Here is a 17,292-nt window from a genome sequence, read left to right on the forward strand (position 1 = left end):
AATAAATAAATAAATAAATCTATATGAGTAGGAATTAATAGAGTAGCAGCAGACACAACACTCTCTTCAGAGATAAGTAAGCATTTATTGATCTATTTAAAACATTTATATAGCCGCCTATATAATAACAAACTCTTCCTTTTTGTCCCGTCCTCAAACAAATATGAAATACCTGTGTTAGAGGTGTTGAAGAAGGAAGCTGGGAGCAGGCTGGCACACCCTAAGTTTTCTGCAACACCCATGAGACACAACTTGAAAAATGCAGTTAAGGATATTAAAGATGCAAAGAGTGTGCATAAAAACAAAGTGTGTCACATAAGATCAGGCTAAGAGGCACAATAGATCAACCTCTGCAATGAACACACCGATAAAATCTTTCACTAGAAAACAGTAGCGTTCAGATTATATTAAACTATACAGTAAAATGTTCGTTCACTGAAACTAATGCTTCCATTCTCTGATTTTACTGATTCATTGCAATGATTTTACACTGTTCATTTGAAAGATTCTAGCAGTTTTTGACTATTAAAATTCCATCCCTCTCTTTTTAACAAAATGAAAAAAGAAATATTCTTCCTCTTTCGTCCATAAAGGAGGGTGAGGGCAACAAAGGCTAAAATCAGCATTTCTTAATCTGGTTTACAAAATAGCAAAAATATGTTTTTGTTTTTAGTACAGGATTTTACAGAAGTGCTACACTTTGTGGCAGATATGACCTTGATTTCATATTAGCCTGCAGCTCCAAGCCTTCTTATCAAATGGTAACTTTAAATCACTTTTTAACTTTCAAATCAAGAATGTAGCTGCATATGATTCTCAACAAATATTCTCCCATTCCCTTTGCTACAGCCTCAATCCAGAAGGATTTAATATAATCAAGAAACCTTACAGAGTTGGTTTTTAGTTTTTTTAAAACAAAGTTACTCTGTGCAATAGTTTTGTAATGAATCTAAACTTAGACATCCGTTATTTAACAACAAGGATATAAAACATGAGAATCCAGATGACTCAAAGAGGCCCAGCACACAGAATTCACCTTGGAAAATAAAAGGCAGATAAGCCTATTACAGCAAACAGTAGGGAAAATTAAATGAGAAGACTGGAGCAAGTGCTAAAAAAAGATGCAAAAAATTCAATAGGCAATAATACTTTGGAATGAAAGTAACTATATAGAAAAACAGGAATATCACTAAGGAGTATATAGGCCTCAGTAAAAAAATTTATTAAATCTTTTATATGCTTCAAACTAAACAAAGAGCAACCAACAAAAATAAAATGAAACCATATTAAAACAGATTGCAATGAGGACTATTCAGACGACGAGAAAAACAATTCAAAATGGGCTCAAAAAAACTATCTGGCAGAAAAGCTTTGATTTGTATAGGCAGGGGTAGAACTGCTATAAACATTTCAGAATATATTAGTTGAAAGTATGAATCAATAATATTCATTTTAATTGCTTACTAGACAACCTGCAACCTGTTGGGTCATTGCTTCAGAGAAATGTCCTTACCTAAACAGATAAACATACTGACTGCAGGCAGGCAAAAAAAAAATCATTGGGAGTGGAAGCAACTTCCAATATCCTGGTGGCTCCCCGCTTAGGTTTCCTTGTGGGAAGCTACCAATGAGCCCTGGAAATCTTCCTTCCCAGTAGGTAAATAAGTGATTGCTGCCAGGTGGGGGAAGGAACAAGGGAGTGTGTACGTGGCCAGCAATATAGCGTGACTGGACCATTTCTCCATTGACTTTCTCCCTGCAAGCTTCCCACAAGAAAAGACTTTGCTAGTAGGAAAGGAGCATAAAGGTATCAGCAATCGTATCAGTCCTTTCTGGATTTCCCATTAACTTGAGGAACTGTCAGAAAACGCTGAAAATGAAGATCAAGTGATTGCAGATGAACACGGCAGGGGCACTGAATAGCAGCAGTGCAGTAGTGCTGAAGCAGCAAACAAACAAACAAACAAACAAACAAACAAACAAAAAACACATTTCAATCCCTGGGAAGTAATGGATCCCAGCAGTTGTTGACAAAGTTTTGCCCTATTGATGCAGTGTTTTGCCCAATTGAAGGTGACAAAGTATCAAACAGGCATGGAAGTTTTAGTAGTATATAGATGGACATGAACAGAACTTCCTTTTTAAAGGCTAGATTGCAATGTAAAAAGAAATGTATAGGATACATCCATTGCATCTAGCCTAAATTATGATAAGCAAAATACTACAACTGATCAAGTGGGAAAAAACACATTCTAACAAGTTCTCAGGTTAATTACTCAGTAGAACTCAGATATTCTATTCATACAAGAACCAGCACGCTGACGATTTGTAATACTTTTTCATTCTTACCCAGTATTTTAAACTTGGTAAATTAAACTGCATAAAAAGACATTTACATCCTATCTTTTAAAAATAGTCCAGGGCTAGAAATATAATAAAATAATTAAAACCCCAAAGAGAAACATCAATGGAGATAATAAATGCCTAAAATAACAGAATTATTTACATAGCATCAAAATGTCAGCAAAAAGGATGCCCTTACTGAGATGTATTTTGGAAAGCCCTTTCACTTTATGTACAAGTGGGGGCATCTAGAGCAGTGGTTCTCAACCTTTTTAATGCCGCGACCCCAACCGGTCGTAAGTCAAGGACTAAACTGGTTGTAAATCGAGGACTAAACCAGTCATAAGTTGAGGACTAAACCGGTCATAAGTCGAGGACTACCCAACCGGTCGTAAGTCGAGGACTTTCCCTGCCCGGGAGCGCCGCACATGCGTGGTTCCGCCCCCTGCGCCGGCCGAGGCGTAGCTGGCAAGCGGCAGAGACGGAGCAGGCCGACCACCAGCTGCCCCAGCCCAAGGGAGGTAAAGCACACGCCGGAAAAGGGGAAAAAAATGGCGGACAAAAAAAATGGCGGACAAAAAAAATGGCGGACAGCCTTGCTTGGCGACCCCCATGAAATGGTCGATCGACCCCAAATGGGGTCCCGACCCACAGGTTGAGAACCACTGATCTAGAGGATCTACACTGACCTCAGTAAGGTCAAATGGAGAGAAGAGATCCATGCGATATCTCAGCTCTGCATGGTGAAGCCATAAACCCCTGGGCTTTAAACAGGGGTTGGGAAAACGATCAGGAGCTACTACAGTTACTTAGAAAGAAATGAGTTCTCAGCATCTAGAACACAGCAACATGTTCTAATTTAAACTACAAATTCTGAAGCAATCCACATATAATGAATAGCTTAGACCGGGGGTTGGACCAGTACCTGGCTGTGGCATGCCAGCAACCGGTCTACACAAATAAGCAAAGCCCCATCCGCGGGATGCAGGCAGCACACAAAACCATGCACTCTCCAGTCCGTGGAAAAACCTCTCTCCCTGGAATCGGGCCCTGGTACGCAAAAGGTTGGGGACCTCTGGCCTAGACTGATTAGAGTAAGATAACTAAGGTGCATCAGCTCAAACGGGTAAAAAACATTCTGGAGTATGAGCCAAGAGAACTCCCAAACATGTTTGTTATTTTACGAAGAATTTATCCAACTCAGGAGTTGTACTGAATTCTACATAAACTTCTATCACAAAAGTTGAATGAATTCCATTTGGGTGCTATATTTACCATTTTCAATCCTTAAATATTCTGCATTGTTTCTTTTTAAAACTCATTTAACATTTCATTTTGTAAAATCAACCAAATATAATTTAACTAAAATCATCAACCATAATGTTTATCAAATAAAACCTTAACCACAAGATTATAATTTATGTCATCAAAAGATATGAGTGATTGCAGGACAGAATACCTTCCGATTTGTGAAACATGGGTTATCATACATCTCTACGGTAAGAGAATTCTTTCCCAAACCACTGAGGTCGACAATTCCATATTTACATCCTCCTCGTTCTGCCTCACTCACAGTGATTATTCTCTCTGAGGCAGTGTCTGCCTGCAAAAGATGTAAATTATTCTACAACGGTATATTCCACAGTTTTTCTCTGAAGGCACATCCACTGATATTCAATGATGGAGAATATTTTTTATTCCTTTTAAATACTTAATGTCCCCAAATGTCATAGTTTAACACGTCAAACGTTTCTCTCATCTCACAGTCTCATTCTAGCTAACTGTTGCATTCTTCCAAATGTTTCTTAAAAGAATTTGTAAAAATACTTAAGATATCTGCAAGAAAAAAAATTCCTTAATGTAAAATCATATTATAACCTTAATGCAGACATGTCAAACTCATGACGTCACGTGATCTCACGCAACGTATCGGGGCAGTTTTGCTATTGCCGGCAATGGGGTGGGCATAGCTTCCGGGTGATAAGTCCGGCCCATGGGCCGGCAGTTTGACACCCCTGCCTTAATGTAAATATTGTTTTTTGAGCTTATAAGTTGCTCTACTCAACTGACTCTAAGCATCACACCATTCCATAAATCTGTAATCTGAGTTAAATATATAATAAAAAATTAAAACCAACAAATCTGCCACCATACCACAATTAGTTTAAAATTGTTGCTTCCAGAAACTGAAGAATTGAGGTTCTCAATTTCTAATTTTCTTCTCTGCATGCAATTCACCTTTAATTCATGAATCAGCCTACACAAGAAAGCAAAACAGGGAAAATTTAAGTAAACTGAAACTGAATGTCAATAGAGACTATTATTTAGCAGTTTTCAATTGCTCAAAAATCTCCAGCCCTGTTTATTCCTATGTTTTAACCAGGCTATTTGGTTAAAGTTATTTTTAAAATATTAGATGTATATGGGATATACATATACATTAAAATAACATTAACTGATCAAAGGTAAACAAAAACCTAATAATTACAAAGATAAATATCTGTAGGTTTACTCTTTCTGTAATATCCTACAATAGAATGTATCCATCCAGGAAGAGCCTTTTGAAGGTCCCCCAACTTCATACAGTTCATGGGGCCACAGATCAAGTGATAAGATCTTCTTGATGGCAGACCCTACTGCATCAAACATTTTATGCCTATCTTTACACGTGGCCCCAATTCATCCTGACTTCAGGAAGCAAGTTAAAGGGTACCGTTATAGTGTGCTTTTGATTTAGTTTTGTTTGCATGATCTTATGAATGTTACTATTTTAATTGATTTTTTTTAAAAAAAGTATTATATTTAAAATATTGTATACTGCTGAGATTCTATGTGGAATGGGCAATTTAATAAAACTGTCAAATAGGTAAATCAGGATAAACCTATAAAAATACTATGTCTCCAGTAAACAGTCCCCCTGGTATTAGGTTTTAGTCTAGCAAACAGATTCTCTTTTCTGCGGGACTATTAAGGTCAACACTATAGCGTAAAAGCTCTGCAACATAAACAGGTTTTAAAATATCTTACCTGCAATAAGTGATAGAACTATAAAAACCTAATTGCTTCTTGCGTAAGATAATTGAAGAGTTCAGCCCAGATCTAGGTGTTTTCTATTGAAAACAATAAAAAACAAAATGTTTCTTATTCAGATTAAATTATGTGTGGTTACCATTTTAATATCCAAAAATTGAATGGATTTCATACAATGGTAGACCCCCTTACTATGGTCAAACCAATAGTTTAGGATTGTAACTAATTGTTAGTAGCACAAACATTTATAATGAAACTTAGATGAAAATAAAGAAAAGGCTACAATCTATCACAAAACTAATTTTAATGAGACGAAAGGGTTTAAAAGCAAGTACGAAATGTTAGCACTATGTGACTGTAATTCAACCCTACCTTTACCATTTTCTCATCCTCTTTTAAAAGTTTTAACCTTTGCCTTTCCATCTCTTTCTGATGAATACCCTCCTTGGTGAGAGGATTACAGTTGTTATGCCCAGGAAGTAAACGAAAATAGCGATTCTTTTCAGGATCATAATAAAATCCTGGTAATTCTTAAAAAAAGAGAACGACAGATCCTATTATTAGAAGGCTCTTTCAACGTCTTCAAAACTTACACAGTATTGCAGTTTTAGGATCTGGAATAAGAAACTTCATACTTCCAGTTCAATCCAAAGAAGTTGCTTTTGTTTGTTGTACTACAAATAAGCATGGCTACTAAAATAATAATAAAAATCCAGTCTGAACATCTGGCTCACTGTGCGACAAACCATGATAAAATATAAGAATCATTTATATTAATAAGATCAAAATAACTCAAAATAAAATTCAGCATGTAGAACAGCAATGTTTATTCTAAAATTTTTAAAATGAATTTTATGTAAAAGTTATCTAACACACTGTCCTCACCAAAAAGCAACTATATCGTGCTTATACTGTATATTTTTCTCAAAATATTCAGACTTTAGATGCACTTTAGATACTAGTTATGGTAGTTATAAAATAGCCAATCACACACATTTGCTGCAATTAGCAAAATATTTGCATCCGAGCAATTACATAAAATTGTCTAACAATCACAATCTGAGAGAGAAGGAAAGAATGCAAACTGTAAATTATGTGAAAAAAATGTCTTCCTATATTAATACTTGGGGGGAAAAGAAATTGTTACTAAAAACAGCCATTTTCTATTTATCCATATAATTTGTCATTTTGAAAATTGATTTATTTTTAACCATGAAGGAAAATCATGTTTTGAAAAGTTTAATGACTTTTTTGGCTCAAACCTATAGAAGTAATAGAAACCTACCTGGAACTGAAGAACTTTGGCGTGAATGGGAAGATGCAGAAGGTGATTCAGTTTGGCTTCTACCTGAGTTCTGCAAGCTTTGCAATTCTCTTTGTTCAGGCCTATGAATATGTGAAAAAGAAAGAAAGAAAGAAGATAGTAGACAAACTAAATAATGAAGCAACCATCAAACACAGAAATACTCAAGGGCTAAAAGTTTACAAAGAGCAGAAAATGATGTCAAAAATTCCATTACTGTATATAGCACAATATTGCATTTGAACTATATCTTTAAATTAGTTTCTCAGGCCTTTCATTAATTTACTGAAGCAGCTGACAAAGCATGGAGGGTACTGAGAAATGGTCTCGACTAGGGAATCTTGGAACTGCAGGAGAAATCTGCAGTTAATAGAATTCTTGGTGTCTGCCAAATATGTTTATGCAGGGCTTTTTTTCTCATAGAACGCCCAGAACGGAGTTCCGGCACCTTTTTTGGATGAAACCTTGTAAGATAGGCAAGGCAGGTTGTATAACATGTGTGAGTTCCGGCACTTTTTTTTTCTTCAAAAAAAGCACTGTGTTTATGACAGCATCTAACATTTAGAAGAGGCTTTACCATAGTGCCAATAAAAGCCCTCTCTGCCATGTCCTCTTAAATCACAGAAGAGTGACGATGCCACAGCAATTCCTTTCAGGTGCTACAGTGAAAAAAAGGAAGTAACCTTAATATGCAGCTGAGGTTCACAAGCTGAATGTGTCAGCATTTCTTAAGGATTACCCCAATTAGTAATAATAAACCAAAACATAAAATGTTCCAAGTACTACAGTATAAGGATGGCCTACATGACCTTAAAAGTAGCAAAGTATTTATAGTAGATAGAAAACAGCAACACATACAGCATAATCAAGATGAGGATTTGCTTTTCATCAACTTCCGGCACATAACTTTTAAATAATCTACTCTCTTTGAAATACATTTTTAAAAGGCCAAAAATAAATACTTGCCTTTCAGTAGAATGCTGATGGTGGAATACCATATAAGGCTGGGTATTACGCATTCGTCTATGATTATGCTGTTCATGGTTTCTTCTACCTTGCCACCTATTTCTCTTCATCTCTGTAATGAATAAAGGTACTTTAAAATATAACTTAAGCTTTTTGAGTAACGTTGATAGCTTTGGAATTCAATAACCTACCAGAAAAATAAATAACAAGCATGTCCACTTAAATATTTAAAAAAAATAAATGGTGGCCACCATCGTGATCTGCAAATCTAACACGGACAGGAGAACTTGTTCCACTGTGCATACAAGAGTCATAATTAGGCACAAATTGTCCACCAGTCTGTAAACAAGTTCATCAAATTGACCCTTTCTTTGTACAAATTTAATCCAAGTATGCAACATATTCCAAAATTATACACAAATGGTCCGTTTTAGGAACACTTCATTTTCAATAAATTTCATTTACAGGAAAAAGTACAGGAAGAAAGAAAAGTCAAACGTAACTCATTGTCACTATATGAACATAGATAAACCTTTTTTTTCCGCGTCAGTAAATAAATTGTTGCTGTGTTTTTGACTTTTCAGTCCAGCCTACAATCTGATATGACCCTATTGCCTTCAATCCAAGAACTATTGTAACTAGAACTGACTCTGTTTTGAGCCCAGGTAAGTTCAATATAGGGGCTACAGGTAAGTGAAATATAGTGATTTGCCTTTTTTGAATTTATTAAATTTGAACTTCTGCAAGTACTAGCTTTAGGAAACGATCAAGCTGGTGTACAACATCAATATATGTTTAGCATGGCAGTTTTTATCTGCAGTGACTTAAGGCTTAAGCTATTCTCTTCACATTATTACTCTGCCCCAGTCGCATGTTGCCTCCAAGGATTTCTCCCTGTCTTCATTGTGTCTTTATAACAATCTGCTTAGTTAGCTCACACAGAAAGGGATTACCATACAATCATCCACAGACTTTAGGGCTTAAAGATTTTTTTGATTCTGAATTTCCTCCACATCTAGCCTCTTATCCCAAAGTGCTTCAAAGTTCAAGGAAGATGGTACCAAAAACGTAAGCAAAGACTCTCATATAACAAGTTCAATATTTGGAAATCCTGCAGATGCATCCATCTATTTCTCTTGGGGAAAACATTAAGCATTAAACATTTGCTATTGTGGGTCCTTGGTGCCCTCTGAGCTTGGTTGTTTTCTTCCAGACATTTCATTATCAGGTAACAAAGCTCAGAGAGTACCAAGGGACGCACAGTTCAACCTTGAGTTACAAATATTCTCTCCTATCAGAGCTGAGGAAGCTTCTTGGATGAGAAGCAAAACATCTTCAAAGAAAAACAAGAAAATCCAGTTGCCTTGTGAAAAAAGCACTTTGGGGTCTCCTATCGGAAGTTTGCCATTGTCTTCTGCCGGGACTTTTTTTTTAAAAAACAAAACACTGTTTGACTTCAACAGCCTTCCATCCAAGTCCAAGTCAGACCCTGCCTAGTTTCTCGAAACCAGCTAACATCAACTAGGTGACTTCCACGATCATATAGTCATGCAGTTCGCCTTTTAGATCCTCTGCTTAGTGCAGGAATCCAATCCAAAGCCTCGGCGAGAAATGGTGGCTGCCTTCTGCTTCAGCCTAGCCATCTCTGAAGAGCTCCCCGGTTCCTGGGTAACCACACCATCTGAAATCTCCATCTCCAAAGCACCCGAGAGCAGGACAAGAAGCAATGGATGGAAACTAATCAAGGAGAGAAGCAACCTAGGACTAAGGAGAAACTTCCTGACAGTTAGAACCATTAATCAGTAGAACAACCTACCTCCAGAAGTTGTGAACGCTCCAATAATGGAAGTTTTAAAGAAGCGATTAGACACTCACTTGTCTGAAACGGTATAGGGTTTCCTGCCTGAGCAGGGGGTTGGACTAGATGACCTCCAAGGTAAGGTCTGTCCTGTCCTGTCCTGAAATGCCTGCTGTTTATAAAGACCTCTCTAAATTCGCAGAGGAGCCCTCCCGCTCTCCTTCAATCTAACTGCTAGCACCGGGCACGAGCAGAGGAAGGAGATTTAAGCCCCGTCCTGCCTCTTCGTCCCGCCGTGAAAGCCACGGATCTCACCCTCGCCATGAACCCACCTAACCCGCAGCGGAGGATTTCGTTTTCGCTTGCAGCAACCTCTCAGCCACCCGGAGATTTTAATTGGCCAACAGCGGGCGCCTATCCCGTTGCGCGTTCTTTCCACAACGCGGAAACAGAAGCTTCCGAGGCATTCCCTCTGTCACGTGGCCTCGTTCCCTTGCCCCCCCCCCAAAAAAAAGAATCGGGTCACGCGATTGTCCGGCCTTGAAGGGGGAGGGAACTTACTAAACACGTGCAGAAGTAGGCGGTGCGCTGGGGAGAACGGGGCTTTGCCTGGAGAAGGTGCGAACGCACATACAAAAAAGGGTAACTGTGTGGCGGTATTTCTCGATCTTGACCGCGGGAGGATGGGTGGATTTCAGCTCCCGCTTGGTTGGGGGAATTCTGGGAATTGAAGTCCACACGTCTTCAAGTTGCCAAGGTTGAGAAACACCGGGTTAGAGGACAAACATGTCAAGATTGTAGAACTGAAATGTACATTTTCTAAAAAATAAAAAATAAAATGTGAGAAGAGCAGTTTGCAAGCTATAGATCAGTGTTTCTCAACCTTGACAATTTTAAGGCATGTGGACTTCAACTCCCAGAATTCCACAGCCAGCATTGCTGGCTGTGGAATTCTGGGAGTTGAAGTCCACATGCCTTAAAATTGTCAAGGTTGAGAAACACTGCTATAGATATTGCTGAACGGCTTCTCTTTTATGGCTTCTGTTTTAAGGCCATGAATGAAAATCCTACCAAACGAATAAGGAAAACTGCAGAATGAACATATGGTCATCCATATGTCACTGGCCTTCCTTTGATGAAGGGGTACTAGGAGATTTTTTTTTTTAAAAAGAATAGACAGGACAGTCACTTATCTGAAATGGTATAGGCCTTTCTGCCTGAGTAGGGGTTTGGAATAGTAGACCTTCAATGTCCCTTCCAACTCTGTTATTCTGTATTCTGTATTTATTATTGGGCACTTAAAACATTTTGGATTTATGAAATAGCTTGGTGGCAGAGTATTTATAAAGTCTGTTTCCTTGCAAGAAATAATATGGAACAACAAGAGAATATCAAGGCATTATAAAGTGGTATTAACACTTCACGTGATCTTGATTCTATCCTCTGTTAATGCAGCCTAGCATTGTGTTGGCTTTTTTGGCAGCTGCAGCACATTGCTGGCTCATATTTAATTGATTGTCCACTAGGACTCAAGATCCCTCTCATAGTTACTACTATGGAGCCAGGTTTGTACATTTCTTTTTTCTTGCCTAAATATAGAACCTTACTTTTTTCACCATTGAATTTCATTTTGTTAGATAGCGCCTAATGTTCAAATCTGTCAAGATCCTTTTGTATCTTAAGCCTATCTTCTGGAGTGTTGGCTATTCTTGCCAGCTTGGTGTCATCTGCAAATTTGATGAGTTCCCCATCTATCCCCTCATCCAAATCATTGATGAAGACGCTGAAGAGTAACGGGCCTAAAATAGAGCCTTGGAGTACCCCCCCCCCCGCATACTTCCCTCCGTGTAGATGCAGTTCCATTGAGGACTATACATTGAGTGCAGTTGGTCAGCCAGCTACTAATCCCTCTGGTGATGATGCTGTCTAACCCACATTTTTCTATCTTATCTAGTAGTACAGTAGGTTGTGGTCTACTTTATCAAATGCTTTACTGAAGTCCAAGTAAATTATATCCACAGTATTTTGCTGGTTCACTAATTCTCTCACTTTGTCAAAGAATGCAATAAGATTTATCTGGCATGATCTGTTTTTGACAAACCCATGTTGGCTTTTGATAATGGCTTTGTTTGCCTCTGGGTGTTCGCAGATTCATTGCTTGATTATCTTTTCTAGAATCTTCCCAGGTATTGAGATCAGGCTGATAGGTCTGTAATTTCCTGGATCTATTTTTTTTCCTTTTTTGAAGATGGGAACTACATTAGCTGTTTTCTACTCCTCTGGTAATTCCCTGGTACTCCAGTATCTTTGATATATATAGTTCAGTGATTCTGAGATCACATCTGCCAGTTCCTTCAGAACCTTGGTGTGTAATCCATCTGGTCTTGGTGATTTGAACTCATCTAGGATGGGCAGGTGCTCACTTACCATTTTCTTGCGTATTTTAACTTGTATTTCTAATCTGTTTTTTATGGTACTGGTTTTGATAGGTTGGACTGTTTTTTTCCTTTTGTGTAAAGAATTTTAATTTTACCTTTTCTCTCTTGGCCAGAGGAACACATATTGAATGTATTGTATATTTAGAATGAAATCCTGTATACATACATATTTAGTAAATCATACCAAATATACATACAAAGGGAAATTTGACCCATTTTACGACTTTCCTTGCCACAGTTGTTAAGTGAATCATTGCATATGTTAAGTTAGTAACATGGTTGTTAAGTGAATCTTGCTTCCCTGTTGACTTTATTTGTCAGAAGGTGACAAAAGCTGATCACATGACCCCCATGACACTGCAACCGTCATAAATGTGAACCAGTTGCTAAGCATCTGAATTTTGATCATGTGACCATGGGGATGCTGCTATGGTTTATTGTGGAAAACATCATAACTCACTGTAAAACTCCATACTCTGCACATATTCTTATAAATGACGTGCCTCCATTTTCCCCAACTTTGCAATGAATGTCTGTTTTGAAGCAGGTAAATATGAATTTATAAGAGAATTTTTGTTTGTTGTTTAGGTCAAATACTTGTGCTCCTCAAATACCTTTGCCTTGCCTTCAAAATCTTGAATTGCCTAACTCTTACTGTGATCACTTACTTCTGCTCTATCTGCTCTTGCAGGCATCAGTCATAATTCTATGAGTATCTGTGAACTAAAATCATACTGTAGACCTAATTTGGTATTGGTATTGTTGGAATTGGTATTGTTTTCTATAAATATTTAGTATGGACTACCTTGATTACATCAGTGAATCATGACTTGAATAATATTAATTTGAAATGCATATTCAGCCTAATTATACATGTCAAAAATTATGATTCTAGCTGTCAGCTGTTTTAAAAATGTTGATTTTGGTCTAATGAATTATGTGACAATTGATGTAGCAGCTCTGTTTTCTCCCCTTGGAGTATTTTTCAATATTGGAGCTAAGTTGTCAAATATTTACACTCAAAATAAATAGCATAATGTTTAATATCCAATATATAAGTCTTCTAAGACTTTTCTGATAAAAGTGTCATTTTCCATTGTGGCCAATAGAGAGCAGCATTAACATAAAGATTGCCAAATGTGCTGTCCATATCTTTTTTTTTCCTTTTTAACAGATGTCATGAATTGACACATTAAAGCATAGGGAAAAAAAAGTCCGCTGGACAATTCAAAGATATATTTGAAAAATAGATGCAGTTGTATTGGTTGCGTTTGTGACTGCAGTCAGAAAAGGACTACTCTTTGTATAAGTGTGTGCATGGATCTTGGACTTGAACTTGATTCCTGGTGCTTACATGGACAAGTCTGTGCAGTTTGCTTGGCATTATTTTTTAGAATGGTTTCCTCTTGTTTTCTTCCTAGCAACTGGGAGAGAGTGACTGGCCCAAAGTCATCCAGTTGGCTTTCCGCCAAAGACAGAACTAGAATTCCTGGGTCCCCAGTTTCTGTCCATATTGTCAGCCTCTGAAATGTTTTTTTTTCTCTTTAAACCCAGGATGACAAAACCGGATGGTCTAGAAAAGAATTTTCTGTTTTTCTTCCAGAATGTTCTGTTTTTCTCCTGGAACACACCAATGTCATTGTTCCAAGAGTGCTCTGTATTATTCCAGAAAGTATGCTGACATGTTCTGCTTCCTAACATATCTTTAAACCATGAACGCAGCGGATGATATTCACTTGTTTTGCATAACCCCTACCCTTAAATTAACAACGTAGGATGTTTTTAGCATCTTGCAATTAATTTGGTAGACATAACCTACAGGACTGATCTTATTCATCGAGCAAATACGTTTTCTGTACTTTAGTTAAGGCGATCTGTAATATCAAAAGCAAATCCCCCCCCCCCGCCAGCCCTGGTGCCCCGATTCTAGTCAGACTTTTCATTTTCCCCAATCAGCGTGTTATCAGGTAAACGTTTTGAGGATTGGAGCCTATTTCAAAAGGCAGTAGCCGAATATTCTCCCCCACAACCACAGAGCCTGATCTTGTTACCAAATCCTACTTCTCCAGAGGACAGATTTGGCTCGAGTCTACATCTGTACGTTTGTCTGCATCTGGATGCAATTCTTCTAAAGCAGATGTCATCTCTGGAGAGTTTCCCTTCCAAAAGAGGAATCCCATGTAAGTCCACAGCAGGAAAAAAAGCCAGCTAAACGATATCTAGTAAAGCCCTTGGATACACATGCTGGTGAACGTAATGCTGTTTTTATGGGTGAGCATAAATCATTCTGAAGAAAACCCCCTCAGGATGTATTCTGAATGTGTTCCATTCAACCTCTGCCGTTTTCATTATTTTGGATTTGTGAAAAAAACAGTCTACTCCGCTAGTATAAATAAACACTGGCAAAAGCAAAGTACTATTTTTACTGAGTTTTGAGATTTGCATTCAGTTTAAGTTACTTTATGTATTGGCTTCAATGTATTGGTATTACATCATGACACAGCACTTTATCCGAAGCCTTTTTTTTCTATTTAACTAATTACTAGAATTCCTCAGTTGTCTCCCCATTCCACATGTTTAAAGACATCAATAATAATAAGCTTTCTATTTGAATTGGCAGGACAAAATCTCCAGTTTATAGATTTTTGGCTCTTTGTCACTGAATAGTACTTTAAGGAAGCATAAACTGGTTGAAACACATACGCTTTCCCATTTTTTTGAGAAGGAAATTTGATGAGACAAGAAGGGACAATTAACTTCATCGGTAGCTTTGACTTCCTTCTGTCCCTAGCTCCTAAGTTTAATTGTCATTAAGACTTAATGCATGATTTTAAAAAGGAATGCACACTAACATTCAAAACATAATGACTTGTAGTATGAGGGGGAAAATATTGCCTCGGAAAAATATTGTGTCATATAAAAATTTCCTTAAAAGTCAATCTAAGAAGGATGGGGGTGGATGGGAAGAATGACTAGTTTTAGGTTGGCTATAATTAATTATATCTCCAATAAAAACAACGTATGTCCATTATAGAATATGCCTGTGTCCAATAAGTAATTGTGTCTTATGAGCTGTGAGTGTAAAAAAGAAACTTGCTTGGGTTCAACTACACTTTGTGATTAGCCTAGCAGATCTGATCCTTCTTCAGTGTAAAATCCAATAAGACCACTTTTCTTTGATCCTAATCTTGGAATATCTTCAACTGACAGATTCCTACGCTGCACAATGTATTCTCATTTCTGTTCTGTTAAGCACACATTCTGTGTAATGAACACTTTTTTTCCATTGAATGCTGTGCCATTTACAAGGTTTCCATCTCCTCACATTATTTTTATACACACGCAGACACACCCATAGATAACTGTCAATTTTATTTATTTATATTTGTAAATTTATTGGCCGCCCATCTTATCACAGGGCAGCTCTTTTTATATTTTATAATATGTATATTTTGTGTTTTATAATCTATAATACAAAAAACTATTTTAATGACTAAGCACTATAGTAAAAACAAACTTCTCTTACAAGGAGTGTTTTCTAAAGAAGGAGAACAATGTATCATAAGCTGTAGAGTTGGTTTCTAATGAAGGTACTGCTATAGTCAATGCTTGTACATGTAATAATTTCTTCTGTTTTGTTTCCTCTTCTGTGCTTTTTACCTTGTATGTGATACATACATTTCATATACATACACACCCATTCAGTTGTTGATTGCTAACTTTCCACAATAACCACATACCTTCATCTATATTTAGGCCTTGATTACTGAACAGGAATTAAATATCAAAATAGTTAAAACGTAAATAAACATTATATTGCCTCAGCAATTCAGCCAGGGCAGGGGTGTCAAACCTGCAACATCACATGATGTGTCGCGATGTATCGTGACTTGTGGCTGCGGTTTCGTTATGATGCATCTGGCCCGCGGGCCAGCAGTTTGACACCCATGAGGTAGGGTGTTTTCTTTTGGTTTTGGTTCTTTAAGTCATTTTTGGATTCCTGGTATGAACAAGTCCCTGTACTTTTTCTTAGCAAGGTTCTTCAGAAATGATTTGCCATTGTCTTATTTTTAGGGCTGAGAGAAAGTGAATGGCCTGAGATCATCCGGGTGCCATTTTGTCTAAGGTGGGACTACAACTTATGATCTGGTTTCTAAGCTGATGCCTTAACTACTACACCTACAGCAAATAATGGAAGGTTTTCAAAGTTACAATATATAAAATCACAGTGCTGTCCCCACCAGGTAAGGCAATGATGCTATATAAGAAATCTACATGATTTGTCTTTTAGTTTGATCTTTTATAGTCTATATCAGTGGTGGTGAACCTATGGCACGGGTGCCAGAGGTGGCACTCAGAGCCCTCTCTGTGGGCACGCGCACCGTCGCCCCATTCCTAGGCCTTCAGCTGGGTTTTATAAAACCTTTTCGCTTTAGGCCTCCGCCTCCGTGTGCAAAAAAAAGGTTCAGTCAATCAATCAATCAATCAATTTCAACTTCTCACGGGAAAAAAAAGATCTTGCAAAGTTGGAATTGATTGATTGAACTTTTTAGTCCACCCAGTCTGCTGTTACCACCGCAGCCACGCCCACCCAATGGGCCATGCCCACCCAATTGGCCACACCCAGCCAATGGGCCACACCCACCCGGCACTCGATGATGCATAAGTGGGTTTTGCGTTGCGGTTTGGGCACTCAGTCTCTAAAAGGTTCGCCATCCCTGGTCTATATATTGCCACAATAAGTGTTTTAAACTACATGACAGTAAGTGTCATATAGTAAAATCTGGAGATGTGGTTTGGAATCAAAGATCTCTTGTGTATTCCCTTCTTATTCTGTAATTCTTGAGTGCTAAAACATTTTTGTGAGTACAGCTAGCAATGTGAATGACCTAAAGCTTTGTATTTTCTTACAAAGGGCTGTGATTGTATTTCAAAGGCCTCAAGAATATATATATGTGATTTAATCATATCTTGCCCAGGCATGTACTGAATTACCTGAATGTAAGGATTCATTCTCCCCCCCCCCACCCTCAGAATCAGGAGAGAGGGCCTTGTTGCTAGTTGTTTCGGGTCTCTGCTAGAAAAAGACAAAATAAGAGAGAGCTGGCTTTGTTTCTTACAAGAAATCTTATGGTCCTATTACTTATTCTAGAAATCAGATAGGGACTTCATGTTTGTGTAGAGACTGAATATGTGTAAGTAAAGACAATTCAATAATTGAGTACAGCAAACGCAAATGAGCGTTCCTATCTATTTTTTGAAAGTCCTAATTAAAACGTGATTGTAACAACATAGCCAGTAATAGCTAAATACTTAAAATATCCATGGATTCTTCGTTGGGTAAGTTTTTCAGCTAACAATATTTTTTTTGTTTTTTATTAAATTTTATTCATTTATAACATAAAATGTGAAAA

General features: G+C 37.6%; 1 protein-coding gene across 1 annotated transcript in view; it reads right to left on the reverse strand.

Annotated features, from left to right (window-relative positions):
- The window catches only part of DCAF4 (DDB1 and CUL4 associated factor 4), a 13,939-nt gene extending 4,470 nt beyond the window's left edge, over positions 1–9,469 (reverse strand). The window contains 9 exon segments of the mRNA XM_015823383.1: positions 173–251; positions 962–1,036; positions 3,803–3,946; positions 4,498–4,600; positions 5,371–5,453; positions 5,746–5,903; positions 6,659–6,759; positions 7,643–7,754; positions 9,459–9,469. Of these exon segments, the coding sequence (XP_015678869.1) occupies positions 173–251; positions 962–1,036; positions 3,803–3,946; positions 4,498–4,600; positions 5,371–5,453; positions 5,746–5,903; positions 6,659–6,759; positions 7,643–7,752 (853 nt within the window). The 5' untranslated portion in view covers positions 7,753–7,754; positions 9,459–9,469.
- Between the last annotated feature and the right edge of the window lie 7,823 nt (positions 9,470–17,292).

Source organism: Protobothrops mucrosquamatus, unplaced genomic scaffold (genome assembly GCF_001527695.2).
Source record: "Protobothrops mucrosquamatus isolate PMUCROS unplaced genomic scaffold, P.Mucros_1.0 scaffold1853, whole genome shotgun sequence".
NCBI lineage: Eukaryota > Metazoa > Chordata > Lepidosauria > Squamata > Viperidae > Protobothrops > Protobothrops mucrosquamatus.